Source organism: Seriola aureovittata, chromosome 4 (assembly GCF_021018895.1).
Source record: "Seriola aureovittata isolate HTS-2021-v1 ecotype China chromosome 4, ASM2101889v1, whole genome shotgun sequence".
Lineage (NCBI taxonomy): Eukaryota > Metazoa > Chordata > Actinopteri > Carangiformes > Carangidae > Seriola > Seriola aureovittata.
This window is the reverse complement of record NC_079367.1, coordinates 5,588,167-5,608,698: the sequence shown is the minus strand read 5'-3', so window position 1 is coordinate 5,608,698 and position 20,532 is coordinate 5,588,167. Positions and strand designations below refer to the sequence as shown.

Genomic DNA, 20,532 nt, shown 5'->3' with positions numbered 1-20,532 from the left:
TCAGTGATGCTTAAATTAGCATATTATAATCTCTGATGAAAGCAGAGCAGAAAACAAAGTTATCCAACATTATCCTCCTAAATAAACCCAGACAGGCTTCCTGTTGTCTTCTGCCCACCCTCTGCTGTAAAACGTGACTGGTGTTTATACTGGGAGCTGAACTGGTAGCTGTGGTCCTGAACCCACTCTGCGGCTCTGCTCCTCCTGCAGTTGCTGCTGTTAGATGCACAACTATTTAAAGCGTCTGGATTCTTCTGGATTGACCTTTATTTCTTTTTTTAACTGTGTTATTCATGTAAAACAAGTCACGACCTGCTGCCTGCCCAGTGTTTAAACCATGATACATAACACATAAGATGACGGCCACACAGCCACGTCTATCTCCCTCCCTCTTGCTCGCTCTCTGTCGCTGCCTGGTGTTTTATTTTTTTCACATAACAATTACACACAATTTGTGTAGCAGCCCATCGAGAAAAGTCCTGGTTCACCCAATGGCCACCCTCCGTCTCTCATGTGTTGAGTCTGTTTCCTGAGTGTGTTTCCTCATTTATCACATTTTGGCCATTTTTACTGAACGCCCTGGAACACTGGATGATGAGGCAGGAAAGTCTGAAGCACGAACCCATGAACCAATACGAAAAGTGAAAGGTATATCCCCCTCCATCCAAACAGATAAAAAAACAAAATGAACAGAAGCATCGGACAAAGTGTCATTCAAGCCCAGTCTGTGGACGCCCACACGGTCCTCAGACGTGGGCTAATCGGGAACAAGAAGAGCACCGGTGTTGGTGGACCATTTTTGATGAGCAATCGCGGTTGGAACTAAAGTCAGTAATAAATTGTGCTGCTTGTGATCGGTTCACAATAAAAGCCACCCTGTGTTTCACCAGTTCAGCGCTTTCACTCTGAAGCAGCAGCAGTATGAAGTGTCCAGTTTGCATCAGCAGTAAACGCTGCATTTGCCAGCGTTTTAACTTTCCCCTCTTATGTCACTCTATATCACGGCCTGTTTGCTGAAAACTACGAATGCAATTTTTTTTTTTTTCAATCTTAGAAACTACCAGTGTGCGACTTTCTCACCTGCACATAATAATTTCTTTGGTTTGTAGATACTGGAGGATTCCTTATTGGAGCTCCTTGCACTTTCAGCTAACTGACAAGAACACAGGGAAGGGGTTACACGTGAGCAAATGCGAAACATTTTTAGTTGATAACATAAACTCTGCAAGATTTCTGCACAATTATGGCAGCTTACCTATTTACTTTACTGTAAATGTTTCATTAGCATTAGCAAGACTTGAATATACTCAGCAGTTTACGACCAATGGTTACGGATTATTAACTTAACGGTTTATGTAAATTTAGAGATACAGTCTATTTCTACATTTAAACTTTAAGGAAACATTAAAACAGAAAGAAGAAGGTTTTGTTTTGCGAGGCTGTTTGTTCTCTCAAACTGTGAGTCTCCCAGCTCTGGGCTGTAAGAGTGATATAAAGCTTTCTGTCACTGCTAGCTGCCTATTGTGGTGTTAGAAACAAACTGCATTACACCAAATAAAACTGATAACCATCCCATCGAGTGAAGAGAAGAGGTTTGCTTACTCTGTCACTTATCTTCCCTTCTGTCCACTCATTCCATTATTGGTTTTTCTTGTGTGTGTTCACGTGGATGAGTTTCTGTGCGGACAGTGGGAAGGAGAAACATGGAGACACAAGATAGGATATTGACTGTAAGAGTTTGAAAAGTTTTCAATTGTTTTGGACAAGCATAAAGAAGAGAGATTATAGTTTCTTGATTTTGGCAGTTCTCCATGTTGCCTTCTGTTGTCTGACAAGCCCAAAGCCAGAATGTTTTCAAATGCTGCCACAATAACAGTTCACTGTTGGTACACTGAGAGGATAGAATTGATTTGAAGCAATAAAAAAAAAGAAAAGACGCCTGTCAACGTGTTGATGTTCCGACCCATTCAGTAGTTCCAACATCCATCATCGAACTCAGCCTTTATTTTGATCTCAACTGCATATCTGTAAAGTTTTGTATCTGTATCTTCCACTGTCCACCTCCTGGTAGTTCCTGCTACAGTAGGTGTCTCCAGGACGCACCTGGTAATAAATTGATATACAGTAGGGTCCAAAAGTCTGAGACCACTGTATGTGAGAGTGGCACGTGGCAATACCTCACTACAAGAGAGCCCAGGGGAAGGAGAGGTGTATCTCTAACTTGGTCCTGGAGGAGATATAAGCAAGGGGTGGAGCAACAAGATGCATAGACTCGATGATGATCCAGATTGATGATTACCTTGTCCTCCCTAACCTATCCATCTTTTCCCCCTGGTATCTGGCAGAAATACCAGTGTCCCCACTGTGACAGAACGGGCAATCCTGGGAAGGGATGCTCCCAGTGGCATCACGCCACACGCCACCTACACAGGTACTGTCAGCCACACACACCTACAGCCAATAAGAAGACAACTGGCTTTGTCAAGGAAAGGGAAAAGCCACAGCAGCAGTTATCTTGCAGAAACACAACTCAGACCAACATGGTCCTGATGTCCGAACAGCAAGGCGAGTGGTCCTGCTAGAATTGACTGTTGCCTCGGAAGACGGAATGGAGAAGGCCTCTGAGAGAAAGTCAAGTAAGCTGATCCGGTGAGCAAGAGCCAGAGTTGAGGATAGCATGCACAATGTGTGACCATCAAGGCCGGCTGCAGGGGATTTACCAGTCTGCCCTTAGTCCTGCAGGAAGCTCTTTGGCATCACAGGACTCACAAGCGAAGAGAACCATCAGGACCGCGTGCGCTACAGAAAAGGCATCAAAAGGTGCAACTTGAACAAAAGCTGGGTTGCCTGGATAAGAGTGTCTGATGTTGAAAGACCAGAAACACCTGCTGACTCCAGGCTACATCACTGATGAAGTGCACTGTAAGATGTGCAAATGAATATATTGTATGTTCAGTCGTAACACACAGTGGCAAACCGAGTACAGTGTAAGGTAGGAGAGTCGTTGAAAAGAAAAGGCTGAAATGAGGATGCAGACACCTATACACACCAGTGCAGGTGTTTGTGTGTGTGTGTGTGTGTGTGTGTGTGTGTGTGTGTTCAGGCACTACCCATCAGTAAAGGAGTTTCCACAGCTGAGTGAGGACATGTGATTAGTCAGGACAGACACACAGCTGAGCCCTGCTGTCCAGAGCCAGAGGCCATAGCTAATTTGAACAGACAGATTACTGTTTTTTACCGAAAGAAAGCACATCATTTGTGTGTGTGTGTGTGTGTGCATGTGTGTGTGTCTTTGACATTCCCACAGTCGCCTGCCGACGGAAGCCTGCCTTCAATTCAACAACCACCAGCCCTATTAAATATCCCTTGATCTGTGGCCATGGCATTTACTTCTCCCTCTCCATCCTTCCCTTCATCCCCGCTGCCAAACAATACTCACAGGGACGACTGCTCTTTCATCAAGGGAGTGTGTGTCTGCGCTTGTGTTTGCGAATGTATCTTCTCGCCATAATCTTGTGCTGAAAATCCTAATTTGAAAAATGCACTCACAAAAAAAAATATTGCAAACAGGCTTCAAAGACAGGATTATCGCCGAGAGCCTTGAGAGGGAGTTAATGTCACTCTCTAAACCAATGACAGCCCTGGCTGCTCCGTGCGTCTGTGTGTTAATATGGGGTGTGCTGACATTGAACTTGCCCACAGTAACAGCAGCATTCAGTGACTTCAGAAACTATTCAGACCCCTTTACTTTTTTGCACACACTCAGAAGTCCAAGTCCCAGGAACTCTCTGTAGACCTCCATGATTGTGTTTGCAGGAGCACAGTCGTCTCAATAATTGTGAAATGGAGGAATCACCAGGAGTGTGCAAGTGTGTGTGTGTGTGTGTGTGTGTGTGTGTGTGTATGTGTGTGTGTGTGTGTGTGTGTGCAAAAAGTGATGGAGCCTGAATACTGTCTAAAACCACTGAATGTGCATCTGAAAAGTTTGAATGTGGGAAAAAGTAGGATTTAAGTGTACAACTGTGCGGCTACAAATGTGTCTGTTTGTCATGCAGAAGTCTTTTATATGTAGCGTACTCTCTTGTATCATGTACCATCATTAAGTGTGTGATTCAACTTGCCAGCATCATTGTTTGTAAAAAGAAAAACACTACACAGCGTGCTGCCACAGTGACTTTGTACTTCTGAAACTGAGAACGAGAGGTGAACTTCTGACCTTTTTTTCTTTCATTGTGTCTTTTTGTCTGTTTGATTTGGTGACCTTAACTCCTCTGAATCTTAAAATAAGTATCTAGTCTAGTGAAGCTGCTACTGACCTGCAAGTGGAACCCATCTTAAGAAATTATTTAGATAAGACGGTACTAATGTTGGAGTTTCAAGACATGCCTGAATCATTTATTTTCTTAATGCAAAATGAATTGATTTAGCTTTTTCTGTCTTGTTTTAGGGTCCTGACCTTGTCACTGAAGATTTCTTACCAAGATCAGAAAAGCGCATTTCTGTACAGCACATTCAGTGTTTTTAGACCCCTTCACCTTTTCACATTTTGTTATGCTGAAGCCTCGTGCTAAAATAATTTAAATTCATTTCAATACCCAATAATGATAAAGCAAAAAAAAAAAGAAAGAAAGAAAGAAGAATTTTAGGATTTTTGCAAATTCATTAAAAAAGAAAAAACTGAAATATTATACTGACATAAATATTCAGACCCTTTCCTCAGCATTTAGTTGAAGCACCTTTGACAACGATTATGACTCGGATTTGACGTGACAAACTTTGCACACCTGGAGGATTTTGGGATTTTCTGCCATTCTTCTCTGCAGATCCTCTCAAGCTCTGTCAGGTTGGATGAGGACCATCAGTGGACAGCCATTTTCAGGTCCGTCCGGAGATGCTGGAATGAGTTCACGTCAGGGCTCTGGCTCGGCCACTGAAACACATCCTGCTTAGGGTCATTGTCCTGTCGGAAGGCGAACCTTTTGCCCAGTCTGGGGTCCTGAAGATATCCTCTGCACTTTGTTCTGTTCAGCTTTCCTTCAACCCTGACCAGTCTCCCTGTGTCTACTGCTTCACCAGTGGGATGGTGTTGGGCAGGTGATGAACAGTGCCTTGTTCCCTCCAGACATGACGCTCAGAATTGAGGCCAAATACTTCCATCTTGCTTTCTTCAGACCAGATTGGTGGAGTGCTTCAGTGATGGTCGTCCTTCTGGAAGTTTCTCCCACCACCACGCGAGATCTTTGGAGCTCAGCCTCGATTACTAAGTTTGGCAGTCAGCTCCAGGAAGAGTCGTGGTTTTTCCAAACTTCTCCCAGTTAAGAATGGTGGAGGCCACTGTGCTGTTCAATGCAGCAGAAATGTTTTTGTAGCCTTGCCCAGATCTGTGCCTCGACACAGTCCTGTCTCTGAGCTCTGCAGGCGGCTCCTTCCACCTCACGGCTTGGTTTTTGCTCTGATATGAATTGTCAGCTGTGAGACTTCACATAGACAGGTGTGTGTCTTTCCAAATCAAGTCCAATCAGCTGAATTTGCCACAGGTGGACTCCAGAGAAATGGGAAGCACCTGAGCTAAACTGTGCCATAGCAAAGGATCTGACTTCTGTCAATGCGATATTTCAGTGTTTCCTTGTCAATAACTTTGCAATTATGGGATATTGACTGTAGATTGATGATGGAAAATGAAATTAAATGATTTTAGCATAAAGCTGCTGCAAAATAAGGGGAAGGGGTCTGAGTATTTACTGAATGTACTGTGTAACTGCAGGCATGTGCTGTCACTTGTTTTGAGAAAACACAGATTGGAAGATTGAAAACGAGCCAATGATTTAACAGTTTTTTGCAGCGTTTACTGGCTGCCGCTGAGCTGCTGCCAGGGTCCTCATTTATTGGTGTTTATCAGCAGCTCGCTAACATCACGTCCTGAGGGACGAGAAATGGGCGGATGCCAAAAGAAATCCAGCAAACGAACTACCTCATGACCTGACGGCAGAACAACACAGGCTGCACATGGTTACAGGTGAAGCCGCGCGCTATGTGTGTTCGTCTTTCATCACGTGTGCTGCTGCCCTCTCTGACAAATGTAGATCGCATCCGCAGTTACCTCGAGAGCTGTTTGTGTTGTTGTAACACTGTGCAGACACTTGTCTTTGCATTACTCTGGGCCTTGTTAGGGCTGCCATGACTGCTTTCTGATGTGCTAAGAGACGTGTTGGCTGTGTCACATTGCTCTTAGTAAAGTGCTGTTGATCACACCAGCTACACTTGACAGGCCAATTCCTCGGGGAGGGAAGGAGAGAGAGAAATGGGGAGAGAAAGAGGGTCAGGGAAGGAGAGGAGAGGAAAACCAAGAGAGCGAGAGAGACAAAGAGATAGAGAAAAGGATAGGGAGGAAGAGAGGAGAAGCCCAGACGGTGGAGAAGAATGAAAGTCTTCGGACTACACCACACATCCAGAGATATGAAGGACTACACACACTAAAGTAATGACATGTAAATAATCACATCTGTGTTTGTTGACACACACTACTGCACAAACACACAAATAATTGCATTTGTGTCTGATGTGGATGTTTAAGCATTACACAGTCAGACCTGCCTGAAATCTTTCTACACACACACACACACACACACACACACACACACACACACACACACACACACACACACAGATATGATGAAGGCCCACCTTGCCAGCCAGGTTTGCAGACAGGTTTGACGTCGATGCGAACAGGGACGCTGTGCAGCGCCCTCTTCTGGCCGCAGTCCCAGGCCGTCACCTGGATCTCGAACTGCTGCTGCCGGTCGTAGCTCAGCTTCTCTGTGTTGCGAATGTTTCCTGATGAAGGAGAAGAAAGTCGCTCGAGGTCAAACTCAACCCAAATAGCTTTTTTTTTTTTTTTTTTAAGAAAACTGTTTATAATGTATTGTAGAGTAAATTCACCTCTTCCATTGTGTTTCATAATGAAAACATTTTTGCGCCGAGCTGTTTGGCACATTGAGATACACAAATTGCAATGTTCGAAAGTTTAGGATTTCAAAAGAAAAAAATTCACCTAATTCATAAAACATAATATCTTCCTATTGTGTGGTTCAGCTGGAAGAAAAGAACATGTTTAATTGCTTTTCTAAATCATTCCTTACGGCTTTCTTTTTTTTTTTTAATAACAGGTCTTCATCAGTGAAAAAAACAAACATCTGAAATGAATTTAGTCAGTTAAGGTGAATATGAGGTGTCTTATCAAGGCAGATGGGACAGTCCCTGTCTGCAGCAATAGGCCTTCTTTGCAGCATTTTGACCCGTCACAGTAGGAAAGCACAGGTGTAAATAGTAAAATTAATGATAGGAGATTCTATTTAACAGCTTTGGTTTGCAGACACTTGGACTGTATTCACAAAAAAAGAGTAGCTTCTAACTGGCTGGTATTGGAGAAAGTCGCAGCCTTTGCTTTCCGTCGTTGGAGACAGCTCTCTATGTAGCAATAACTGAACTCACAAATGCATCAAAGAAGTATTCAAAATGCATGTATAATCTCGACTCCTATATGTATAACTCTGTCTGTGGAAATTGCTTCTATAGGGTCTTTACCTTGTGATAATGGCAGCTGAAGCTACGCTGAAATTAGCCACTGTTATCCGTCTCATTAACACAACAGGAAAAAAGCAGCTCCAGCAGTTTCTCCACCTGCTTAAATAGAGAGCTTGCTGTTGTTGTTGTTGAGTGTTGAGTGACATGTGTGGGTGAGAGAGCATTTATCAGCTCAAGATAGAGCCAGTGAGGACAATAAAAGGTTTGTCTTCATCTTAGTCCATAAATGTAATTCACCCATGTGTTTGTGTCACTTGATGGATGGTAAAGCTAATGCTAGATATGCTGGTAAGTGATTCTTCTTCTGCTGGTGTTTTAAGCAGTTGTCAAACATCTTCAGCTGAGTGTGTTAAGTGAGTTAATAAGGAACCAAATTAGCTCACCAACGAATGGAAACCCACAACATGATTATAACATGATGATTTGTGCATCTAGCTGCTGTTGATAAAAAGCAGTTTGCAGAGCTGAACTTAATCAGAATTATTCCTTAAACCAAAAATACTCTTCAGCCTGTCTGAGGGATCATTAAGTGTTTGTTACATCATGTAATCACCAATTGAAAAATCAATGTATGAATGAATAATTGAGTCCAATTTCAAATGGAAAAAAATCACAGTATCAACGCAGATTGTGTTTGAAGCCAGATACAATCTAATTGACGAGTCAGTATCTTACTTTGTAAAACATTTGTTACTGAAATCAATGTGCCGATTCCCCAGACCTTCTCTTGGGAGTTTTCTCAGTCCCTTTTTAAAAGTTGCTCTCCTCAGCGTGGAATCAATTTTAGTCCCAAAACTTAGTTAGGAACTTTTAGCACCACTTATCTTAGACTTCTAGGTAATCGTGTGAATACAGCCCCTGGTATTGTTTTTACTGGCTCACTGTAACGGCCTACTGGCACCTTGAATAAAACAGAGCCAACGTTTATGTTATTTCATTATTAACACCTTTAGTTTTCCTACCACAAGTCAAAATGTGTGCTGGTAAAAAGTCTGTTTAGTGAATCTCAACTTTAACTTTAATGTGTAAGTTGATGTAGCGGAGAGTTTAATATCTTTTTCCCATAAGTTTGGAATAAGGCCATTAATTCAGAACTTTCTTCGCATAAGTTGATGTACAGTGGAACAAGTGAAGTGCGTCAGAAACTTACTATAAAATGTATAAAGTAAAATGTTCTCATGAAACATTTCAGTCAGTAATAAATACTGCAAATTCAAATCTGTAAGTGAGAAACAGACCCGAGTCACTCAGTCATCAGTGATTTGGAGACCGGCTTTATGGAGGCATAAAATGGCTGTGTGAGCTTTTACGGCTAAATGAGTTTGTTTTTATTGTAGTTGTAAGCGATGTGCAACAGACAAGTTGCCATATTCACTGCTACTCTCAACTTTCACATTTATTCTTAATGGGGCTCTACTTCAGTCTGATGACTTGTCTTCTGTTTACTGACTTATGTGACTTTCGAGTTTAGGATACACTTTAAACTGCCTCGAGGAAAGCGAGCCTCTCCGCTCAAGTGTTTGTCTGCTGTATATCCTTGTGCGTTTTTTTTACTTACTTGAAAACACACTATGATTGTGTGTCGCTGCTCATCCGCCTGTACAGTGTGTCATTTGAGTGTGTTTGCTTCGATGAGTAATGGGTATTTAATTTTAATTTCAAACCATCATTATATATCATTGTCAAATTAACTGTGATGCCTTAATATAATCACTGTAACAAATGGCATCATGGTTGGGATGACAGGTGGCCTCTATCTCTCACAAGTGCTTTGATTAGTGCTAATACTTCTCTGAATTAAGATCACGTTTCCATTAAGCCCCTGTTGCTTCCTGACGCTGGTACTTGTCCTCCTCTCACCTCCCCGCTCTTACTTTTTCTGAAGGTACGAAATGCTGTATGTTGAAAGTGATTGTGCCTCATTCATCTATCTCTCCCATTAACTGGCTGATTTGAATTGTAGTTTTTCTTTTTTCCAAGTCCTGTAGGTGGAATTCACATCTGTGCCGTTTGTGTTATTAAACCAATCAAGCCGAAGAAATTCATCTACAGTATAAGCTCCCAGCTTTATAAGAGAGCGCTTTATATACACTAATGTATCAAAATGAACATTGCTTTGATTTTCTGGTGTTAAAATGCTGCTTAACAGAAAAAACTAACCTGCTTGGCTCCACATTACAGTCTGCATCCAGACCACATCCAATGTCTGAGCCTCTCCTGCATTGTCAGAACGCATGAAGGGGCCGCTTGTAGTCCTAATGTGTCTGTTAATATTTGATGAGTCTTCCACTACAGACGAATGACAATGCTATACACGCAGCGGGGAGGGGGCCCGACAGAAAACCCTCGCAGAGTGTGAAGAGCTTTGAAAAAGAGACACTACCCGGCCTCATTGGCTTCGAGTTGAAACGTAGCTGGAATGAGTTATCGGACTTGTATAACAGCCCAGATGCTTCTTGAGGTCGCTGTATTGTGGGGAGAGAGGTGCAGAGGGAGCTGAATGTTGATAATGTGGTATATTTGAATATGAGTGTGTGAGTGGGAGGATTAAATATGATTCATACGAGGACGGCATTGTTCGTCCTCCCGTCATCCTCATCGTCCATTCTCCGTCTCCCTCTCAGCTTGTTTAGAATTCCTTCCCCCTTTTCCTCTCCCCTTTCCAACCTTCCCATTCCCTCTCAATGCACATCATTGTCTTCACCGTTTTGCAGCCTCATCCCATTTCACTGTTTGCTGCCTCATCTGTTGTGCTCGTCGCTCTTGTTTTTTTTCCAAAAAACGCACACACACACACACACACACACACACACACACACACACACACACACACACACACACACACACAAGTATGCTCAAACACTTTCACACTCACACCTTTCTGCATGACGGAGGTTCCTATTCCCGCTCCTTCAATTACTACATCAACTTATCCGTGTCAGCAGGCTGTGCGTGCTGTGACTGCTGGCAAGGGTGGCCAGCAAGTAAATGAATACTTTACCCTCCATCTTGCTCTCTCTATTTGCCCTTCTCACAGAGGAACGTAAACACACACAAGCAAACCAACTCTGCATCCGTCTTTGTGAATTCCCTCCATCATCACTTTATAATTACTGTTACCACATAGCATCTCTTGCCTAATGCTGCTTAGCCAACCAGTCTTTGTTTTAAGGACAGCACTGGTGTTATTCTATACTTTTTCTTGACGCCAACAAATCACATGAAAATGACCTGTTTGTTTGTTTCTCTCTAATCGCTTCCCACCCTCCCTTCCCTCTCTGTGCCACAGCGGCACCCACCCCCTGCTGTTCCTGCTCAAGGTGAGGAACTTTTCTACAGGTCACAGATCTATATTTACAATTTTAAAAAGGTTCAGGTTTTAGTAAACGTTACCCAAACAGGATGAAATAAAGTCGTTTTTGGGGACTACTGGAAGCTGCGGGTTAATACATATTTGGTGCTGTGGTGAGTAGCGCCGAGACAGTGAATGTGGGATTAACTCAAAATAAACTACAGTGTCCGTAGTCACGGCAATGTAGGAATACGTCACCCAGTGCAAAGTGGGGTATTTTAATGGATATATAAGTCATGTTAGCTCTATAGATGGTGTTGTTGGTCTGTTGGTTGGTTGGTTGATCCACCACTTAGGTTTCTAATGGGTTAATTGCCATTAAATTTTGCACAGACATTCATTGGCTCCAGAGGATGAACACCACTGACTTTGATGATCCCCTGACTTTTCCTCTAGCGCCATCATGAGGTTGACATTTACAAGTTTGAGTGAAATGTCTCAACTATTGGATTTGTAGCCATGAAATTTGGTAAAGACATTCAAGTCCCCCTCAGAATGAACGGTAGTAACTTTGGTGTGTGTGTCATCATCAGGTCAAAATTTTAAATCGTATCAAACATCTACAGATGACATTCCCAATAACCTCAGTACTTTATGTTTAGTTATAATTAGCAGGTAATAACATGCTAACATCCTAAACTAAGATGGTGAACATGGTACACCTTTTACCTACTAAAGATCAGCATGTTAGCATGCTGATGTTAGCACTGCTGTGCCTTAATACAGCTGCACAAAACTACCGTCGCTACAGAGTGTTGTTCTTGTCTTCCACACATTCAGTGAAAATACCAAAAAGCAATCTTGTGGTCATACTGAAGATGTTGATCTTTAAAAATGAGACATATAGATTCATCATTAAAAGCACTGTAAGAAAGGCTCAGTAAAAGTTCGGTACTGTCGTTTTTTAGAAAATGTTACTCACATGACTAAACACTGCAATTTTCAGCTGCTGATTAAAATGCATTTTGGTCCACTATGGAATATATTTATGCTAGCAATACAGTGTGTGTGGGCTTGAGTCAAAATAAGATACAGAGTGTGTGTCCATGGTAATGAACACACTCACACTCACACACAGTGCAACAGTGTGGAATATGATATATCAGGATGTGGGTGCACATATAATACTTGTTAATAGGATCAAGTCATTTTCATGGAATTTATTGAGAAAAATATAGAATATCACCAGCCTTATTCTTTGTTGTTTAGTTTATGGTTGCTACAGTTTACTGTCTGTCCATGATCCTCTCTGAGTGCTTGTTCTCATTCTCACAGCCAACCCCCTCCTTTCTTCCCTCCATCTACTTCCTCTCTCCCTCAGGTGCTCTTGAGTTCAAGAGCTCTCAAAGCCTTTTCCTCAGCGGTCAATAGCCGAGCGAGTCCCCTTCAAATGGAGAGAGGAGAGAGAACACTCCGGTGGCAGCCCCCTCCTCCCCCTGTATCATTCACAGTGCAGTTTTGCCCTGACTTCATCCAGTCAGCTTTTTCATTGCAACACCTCAGCAGTCGCAGAGGCTCGGTTGTCGTGGCAACAAAAATGTAAACAGTAATGTCTTTTGCATTTGGATATCCTAAGCAAAAAAAAAAAGAAAGAAAGAAGAGTCTCAGAGGAGGCTCCACTTTGCCAGTTGTAGTATTTGAATAGCCTGTCTAACAGTGGTAAGACTCAAGTGTATTCTCAAGGAGTGTATCTAAGCCTACCTGACTTTTTGTCAGCTACACATTAAACTAATGAAAAAAAGGGCAGAAGAAGACATCAATATTGAGAAAAATACCTGATCTCTGAACAGATTTTGTGGGTATCTCACACATGTCTATGTTTGTACGCGTGTGGGGAGTAACACTATCTTTATTTGCAGAATAATGTTCAAGAACCAAGTTACGAAGTGCAAGTGGCAACACAGTAAAGTCAAGTAAATTATAGAGGGTATTTGAGAGTGTACAAAGATTTTGCTTCGCATTTATCTTTGTCTGTGTGTGTATGTTTGTGTGTTTTTATTTTTACGTGTGCACAGACTTCTGTGATCTGATTTGTGGAGACTGATGGCTCTCTGGGCGAAGCTTGACTTCGTCCTTGGAAAGAGCAAAGAACACATTTTACCCTGGGGAGAGACATCTGACAGAGTATTAAGTTTCGTTGCCAGAGTGTATGCAGGTATGTGTATGAGCAGTATGAGTGTGTAAGAGTGCTTCTCCTGTGGCTGTAAGATGCGCGTGTGCAGATGGAGGGATTTTTAGATCCTATAACTATCACCGCGTTATGTAAGAAATGTGTTTTTGCATCTTCCCTACATGATATGGAGAGCAGAGGGAGGGAAATAAAACTTAAAATTTGATTTGGAAGATTTTGGACATGTGGGAAATCATTTCAACAAATGAAGCAGAACTGCTTAAAGATGAGGCAGGTAGAGGGAAAGTGGGTACGCCAACAACACTTACACAAAATAACAACTTTCAATGCACTGATTGTCATAGACTGTTAACGTCTAGGTGATACAACATGGTTTCTTTGTGGCAAATATTAACATATCAGTGGCTGCTCTTCTACTCACCATTGCGATCTATAGCAAAGGGTGTGGTGGTCGTGGTGATCTGGTAGTTACAGATCTGACTGTACTGTGGGGAGCAGTCCTGGTCAGTGGCCTCCACCTGCAGGATGCTGTCGTAAATCTTGCCCTCAGTCACTGCGGCGTGGTACTGGGGCTCCCGAAACACAGGAGCAAACTCATTCACATCGTTGACCTGGATATGCACCACCGCCCTGCAGAAGAGGGGAAATGGAGATTAGTGTAAAATAGCGTATCATCTGCATAGTGTAACCGATTTAAAGAAAGTTATTCTCTTTTTTGATTCTGCATGAAAAAAAGAAAGAAAAAAAAGAAAGAAAATCTGCATTAATTCATCAGATAGATTTAACTTCACAAAACAAATCATAATAAATGGTGGTAGCAGAGGAGAAACCCCCGTTATCCCATCAGATATATAGGCACAAAATGTTTTGACATTCATGGTCCCCAGTGGATGGATCCTAATGACTTTGGTGATCCGCATAGCGTCATTGTGAGTTTGATATTTTTTGTTTTGAGTGAAATGCAAATACCAGGATGCAAAAAAAATAAAATAAAACAAACTAAGATGATTGATAGCAAAATGATGTTCGCATTTTTGTAGCAATTGTAGCCTTGAAGAGCAGAGCTGTTAACTCTTAGTGTTGTTTAGAAATCTGCACCAGACAAGGGGAAATAGTCATTTTTATTGGCAGAGGAGAACTGCTTAGCCCTTGAAACAGCTGTACAATGCATTCTGCAGCTCTGGACAGAGCTTTTCAAAGTTTGAAAAAAAATAACCCTTATGGAGATATAATATTGAAGATCAGGACATTTTGACCATTAATTTTTTAATTCATAAGTCCTCCAACTTTATGGAAATGCAATATTAAATCACTAGAGTATGCATTTAAAGGCATCCAATAAGCATTCACCACTACCTGCACATGAATTGAATTATTAATGCATTAACCCAAAATGACCAGTCATGCTGCCACTTTCTTTCTTAGCAATTGTCAGGCTGAAAAATAAATATGTTCACGTTTCGCTGTTTTTATTTTCAGTAAGCCAGTTTGCTGCCAAAATAAGACAAAAGGGGAAGAGAGAGAGCAAAAAGAACAAGAGGTTATGTGAGTATTCATGTTTCTGTATTGCATCTTACCTAAACATTGCGAAGCTCTGCTCACAAGGCTATACATGTGTGATGTTCACACACAGAGGAGTAGGAGTATTCACAGTGTCTGTCTCTTACATTAGACGGACTTTGCAATGGCAAGGAGTACGAGGCCTAATAACTTCAGCCTCTCAAATAATTGTTTGGATCGTTAAGGGCAGAGTTCACTGCCAGTGATTAATTAGTTTGGTAACCAACAGTCACAATGTGCTTTATGTTATACACTATCTGACCTGACCCAATGGATTGTTTTGACTGGGTTGCTATGGCAAAATAATCTCCTCCTCTACCTTAGCTATTGGCAACATACACAGTTCCCTTAGTGCACTTAACTGTGCTAATTAGTCATTCCATAAGTGATCTATCAGCTGCAATACATGTTCACTAACACATCAAATGCATCACTTTAAAAATGTCTTAATCAATACTCTACAGCAGGCAGAAGGCAACAGAAGTAGGCATAATCAATCCTTCGATTCATTGACTGACAACTGGTGATGGATGACGCTGGGCCAGAATAATCATTTTTAAGCTTTAGCATTGCAAAGCCAAAGTAATGCTCGGCTTCAGGAGACAAAGGGGCAGAGATGAGTATGTGGTTTATGGGATTAGCTGGTGGGTACGGTAATAACGGTGAAATTATGCCATTACAAGAAGCTGCGTATATATCTCTCCAGCATGTGGTCGGCCGGAGATGGGAAACTGGACAACAAAGAGAGAGACGGTGGGGAGGCTGAGCTCAGGCTGAATGGATTTCCACACTGCCTTATCTGTCCCTGTCACAAGTACACAGACATTGGACACCATTTGTTTTTGAGCCTCGGTACACAAGCAGATGCACAGTTAAATGATTTAATAGGAACAGAAATGCATAAACAACTGGTGAAATAAATGGAAAAAAGGACAAAGAAATATGGGACTGGCAGCGGAGGCAGTAAGTACATTTACTCAAGTGAAATGTGAACTTTCCATTTACTCCATTACAGTTCAGGTAATATTTTACTTTTAAATCCACATGCATTTATCTGATGGCTGTAGCAAGTGGTTACTTTGCAGCTTAAGATTTTACATACAAAACATATGATCAGTGTAAAATATGATGTTATTAGTATTATAATAGATGAGTCAACCCAAAGGACATAGATTAAAATATGAGCTCTGCCTGGCTGCTTGAAACCTGGCCCTCCCTCATTCAGTGTATAGATTAAAAAAAGTATAAGAGCTTTATGAGACGGAACAAATAACATTTGCACTAAGGCTCCTCAACGCAAATTTATAAAGGAGTGGAGCCCTGTGGTGTTAATGCAGTGTGGTTATTAACTCCACTCTGCATCCCTAAGCTTACAGGCACTTTCTATTCTCCTCCTTCCCTCATCAGCCAGACATATACAAACAAATCTCATGCAACAGACACACATTTCTTCATCTTCTTTTTCTTTCTTTATTATCTGCATCATTAAATGTAACCAGGCGAATTTTATAATGTACAGAATAAGTTATAATTTATGAAGCCATCTATATATGGAGTTCCAAACCAATAGAAATGAAGTAAGAGTCAAAAAATATAACTGAATACATAAATAAATAATAGTGCCGGTAAAATATACAGCTTTACACATTTACTAAAACCTCCAACCAATTGATAAAATTCATTGAATGTAATTTATTTAACTAATTTTTCTTGGCAAGTCCAGGCATGCATTTAATCATCATATATTCCTCATTTTCTCTGTGAAACATTTGCATTAAAGCTCAATGAATATTTTTTAAAGAAAGAAATGAATGAGTCATTACTGTGTATGCAACAACTGAATTTAAAGTTAGGAAAAAAAACATGCTTTATTAACATGACAAAGCTCAGCTACTCTGTTTTATCAGGACTGTGTGGTGTGTAGCTTGCTCCGATGTGATTTACAGTTGATTGAAATGCTGCTATATTGTGGCTAGTTCACAGAAGTATGTTACATCCGCTCTTCCGTCTAAGCCCCACCCACTTCGCCACTGAACGTATTTACAGAAATTTCTCATGTGAAATAACCAAAACAGAGTGTTCGTGAAGGATCATTATTCATAATCAGAGGCTGTTTCAGGGCCTTTAACAGGATGTGAATTCTTCTTCCACCTCTTAACACAGGTACAGAACACACAAATGAACATTCATGTGACAGTGATTAATCATTTAGGATTAGGATTGGTGGGACGTTAATGGTGATGCTAACTGCAGTAGACGATGGTGATAGGAAGAACAGACAGATGATGGCAGCACCAGAGTGTGCAGTAAATCCCTCAGCCAGCCTTGTTTTGTCATATTAATGACGCTTGCTCATAAACATTAACCCCCCCCCGCTTTGCCGCACTCCCCAGCGGTGAGGGAGGAAACACATGCTCTGTTCCTCTGGGGCTTGTATGGAGGGACTGCTGTGCTGTGTGTGTGTGCGTGTGCATGAGCGTGCGATTATATATTCATGCACACAAATGCATGATATATAACTAAATGCAATAATTGTGAATATGTCTCATTGTGAGTGTGCGTTTCTCTGCTGATATCTCACATCTGGATGAAACAGATGCCTGGCTCTCTAGGGCAAGTGTGTGTGTGCGTGTCTGTGCTTGTGAGTGTGTCTTTTCATGTCACTGGAACACTGCCAAGCCGAGTCCATGGCCGTCATCCCTCCCTGTGACAGGCCACAGCTCATAAGCAGAGGGTCCACAATGAATCAGGGTGACATGGAAACACAGCAGGGGGTTAAGTGACCCCCGCGGGTGCGAGAATGATGACAACAGTGGTGGACAAAGTGGATAAAAACTTGAGCCCGGGGGGGGGTGGATATTTGGGAAAAAAGTCAAAGGTTAAACAAGCTACATGACCCAAGAGAGCGAGGAAATAAAATCGAAGACCTCGTGTACACTTACTGTAGCATTCAGATCTGGACTATGTGAACGCCATTCACATGACGGTGTTTTATTATCTCAGACCAGTAACTACAAACTGTCATTATGTAGCTATGAGAGAAATGCAGTTTCTATCCTTTACTTACAAAGTAATAAAATACACTTTTTTAATTACAGACTTAATGTCGAGCAGCGTTTTCCAAAAGTGTTTCTGCAATCGGAAGAACATTCACATTCTCTAATGGCGAGTGTGCTGAACATGATATTAAGGAGCGCTAACGTGAAACAGTCGGACCGGCATCAAGCTGCGTGCTACTTTAACTTAAAAACGATCATTCTATGAATACATTCTAAAAATTATGTAAACTGGATCACAGTAGTTTTCCTGCAAATACAACATCTGATGTACTTTCAACCCACTTTCATCTGAGAGAGCAGGTTAAACTCCAGTTGTCACTATAAGCAGACTCTCCAGTCTGCAGGTATAGATCCATATATACATAACTGCCAGTCTACAGAATTACACATAATTGTGTTAGTGGTACAAAAATAAAGTTGAGTTTCAGTTTAATTTTCGTTTAATTTGCATTTTTTCTAACTCATATTAACTCATCTTTACTCCTGCTGAACATTAAATTATATTTTTACACAGAGTGAAGACTATGGATTTTGTATCCATCACTTAGGCGGTGTGTTTGAGGGAGATCTTTTCACGTCCAGGAGAATGACCGCAGCAAGCAAACCTGCTTCAGCTGACATATCAACATGTAAATACTGTTTTAAGAGAATGCAATGTTGATAGGAAAAGGGAAGGGAACATGCTATCAACATCCACCTTTTGTTGTTTTGTTGACCAATCCCACCACCCAACCCCCCCTCTCTTAAGTGACGACCCATGTTCAGGGCGCGCCAGATTTGGTCACAAAAACATCATGTGTTTATCTTAGGTTGCTGTTTAGATGACGGCAACATTCTTTTATTAGACTAGCTATAAGGTCCATAAGAAAATGACAGTTAATTCAGAATACTGCAGCCATGGTTGTGACTAATACAAAAAAGAGATTGTACCGCTCCACTGTTTGCTGGCTACCTGTGTCTTTTAGAATTGATTCCCTATATTCACGAACACTTTCCTTTAGCACTTTTTACAAATAACATAAAATGCTGTTTATCCAATAAAAAGATGAGGAGATGTTTTCCGTCAGTGGAGGGCTGCGGAGACGTATTTAAGCGCCAGGTGTGATTTCAGTCCGGCTAAATCATATGCAGACACAATCAGATAGCAGCTGCATGTTAAGGCCAGTCGATGCATGTTAATGCAAGGTTAGTATTGTTCCCAGCTTATTACATATTCATCTGCAGTCATTATTTATCAACACTCAGCTACACACAGCCACTCAAACAGAGCCATTATTGACTGTCTCCAATGCAGACACACACAGACACACACACACACACACACACACACACACACACACACACAAACACACAGAGCACAAAAGGCAAAGGACTCAATTAATCTTTGTCAAGAATTAGCCGATAGGTTGAATCATCAATTTCCTTGTGTAAGACTAGAATGGAAATAAACAACCCTAACTATACCAATGGGATCAAATGCACAACACAACTCAGGATGGTAACCTCATCAATATGCAAGGAAATCCCACTTCCACATCGGCTGGCACCCCGAGGCACTAGCACACAGCTCCACAGGAGCCAATGTAATCTCAATACAAGGTGATTATAATGCATGCTAATCCAGTTCAGTGTTCAGCTTCATGCCAGATCCTGCTTGCTTAACGGCAGGCAGCATGGATCAAATCATTGATGGATGGCTTGGACCATCATGCAACAGAACGGAGGTATTCAAAGAATTTATAGCTGCAATCTCTGGTGCAATTAACCACATAGTACAAAATATTTTTTTAATCGCTCTTTAAGAATATTTCTTCACAATTAAAAGACTGAATGTCCATTTGCTCGGCTTTGCTGACAGATGTGATCGTGGTTTGAATCCAGGGATGGGGTGCGGGTGTCACTTTCTCTCGTCCGGTAACTCAAGCAGACAAGCACATATGGCACAGTTCCTGTTGGTGCATATTCATAATTGAAACACAGAGACTATATTCTCCCATTACATTATGTTCGCTGAAGATAAACAACATCTTCCTACACTTGATGTTTTTTTTGGGGGAGGGGGGGGGGGGGGGGGTATTCTCTAGCCAGGAATAATGATCACGTCAACTAACAGGTTTTGACAGAATGAGGTTTCACTCATATTAGCATCAAGTGTGACAAGCGAGAAGTTAAGATCCTTGGTAGAATAAAGCACAGACACGTTGACAGGGCTGCACGTGGAGTCCCCTGGTCGTCTCGCTGCAGAAATTTATCATGTCAGCTTATGCTAACAAGGAACAGATTTTGGCACACTTCTTCAATCATAAAAAAGTGACTTTTTCTTTGTTAATATTGAGTGAGTTTTTAGGTGGTTGTCTATGTGAGTGTGCGTGTTTGTGCGTGCACGTGGGATGAGATGCAAAATCGGCCTATCTATCCCCAGCTCCGGTATTTGTCTTATTTATATGTAAATTTTGGTATATCAGTGTGAATTTGACTCAGCATTTGGGACTTGTGTGTGTGTGTGTGTGTGTGTGTGTGTGTGTGTGTATGTGTGTGTGTGTGTGTGTGTGTGGTTGTCCTTCAGCTCGATGTTCGCTGAGATAATTAGCCTCTCCAAACTGCTGCGAGGTTAGGACATGCAGGCCTCTAAGATTCACTAATGATGACTTTAATAACGGCCACGCTGCCAAGCAAGCACTGGATGTGTGTGTGTGTGTGTGTGTGTGTGTGTGTGTGTGTGTGTGTGTGTGTGTGTGAATGTGTGGCTGCATGGACATGAGAAAACATCTGTGTGTCAAAATTACATTTCACAAAGAATTTGCACACACATCCCGGGGGGGGGGGGGGGGGGCGACCCCATCCCC

The 20,532-nt window shown here is 41.7% G+C and overlaps 1 protein-coding gene across 1 annotated transcript in view; it reads right to left on the bottom strand.

Annotated features, from left to right (window-relative positions):
• The window catches only part of LOC130167535 (calsyntenin-2-like), a 255,034-nt gene that overhangs the window by 89,428 nt on the left and 145,074 nt on the right, over positions 1-20,532 (bottom strand). Inside the window, exons 4-5 of the mRNA XM_056373821.1 lie at positions 13,489-13,697; positions 6,685-6,834 (exon numbers count right to left, since the gene is read on the bottom strand). Of these exons, the coding sequence (XP_056229796.1) occupies positions 6,685-6,834; positions 13,489-13,697 (359 nt within the window). The remainder of the gene's footprint in view (positions 1-6,684; positions 6,835-13,488; positions 13,698-20,532) is intronic.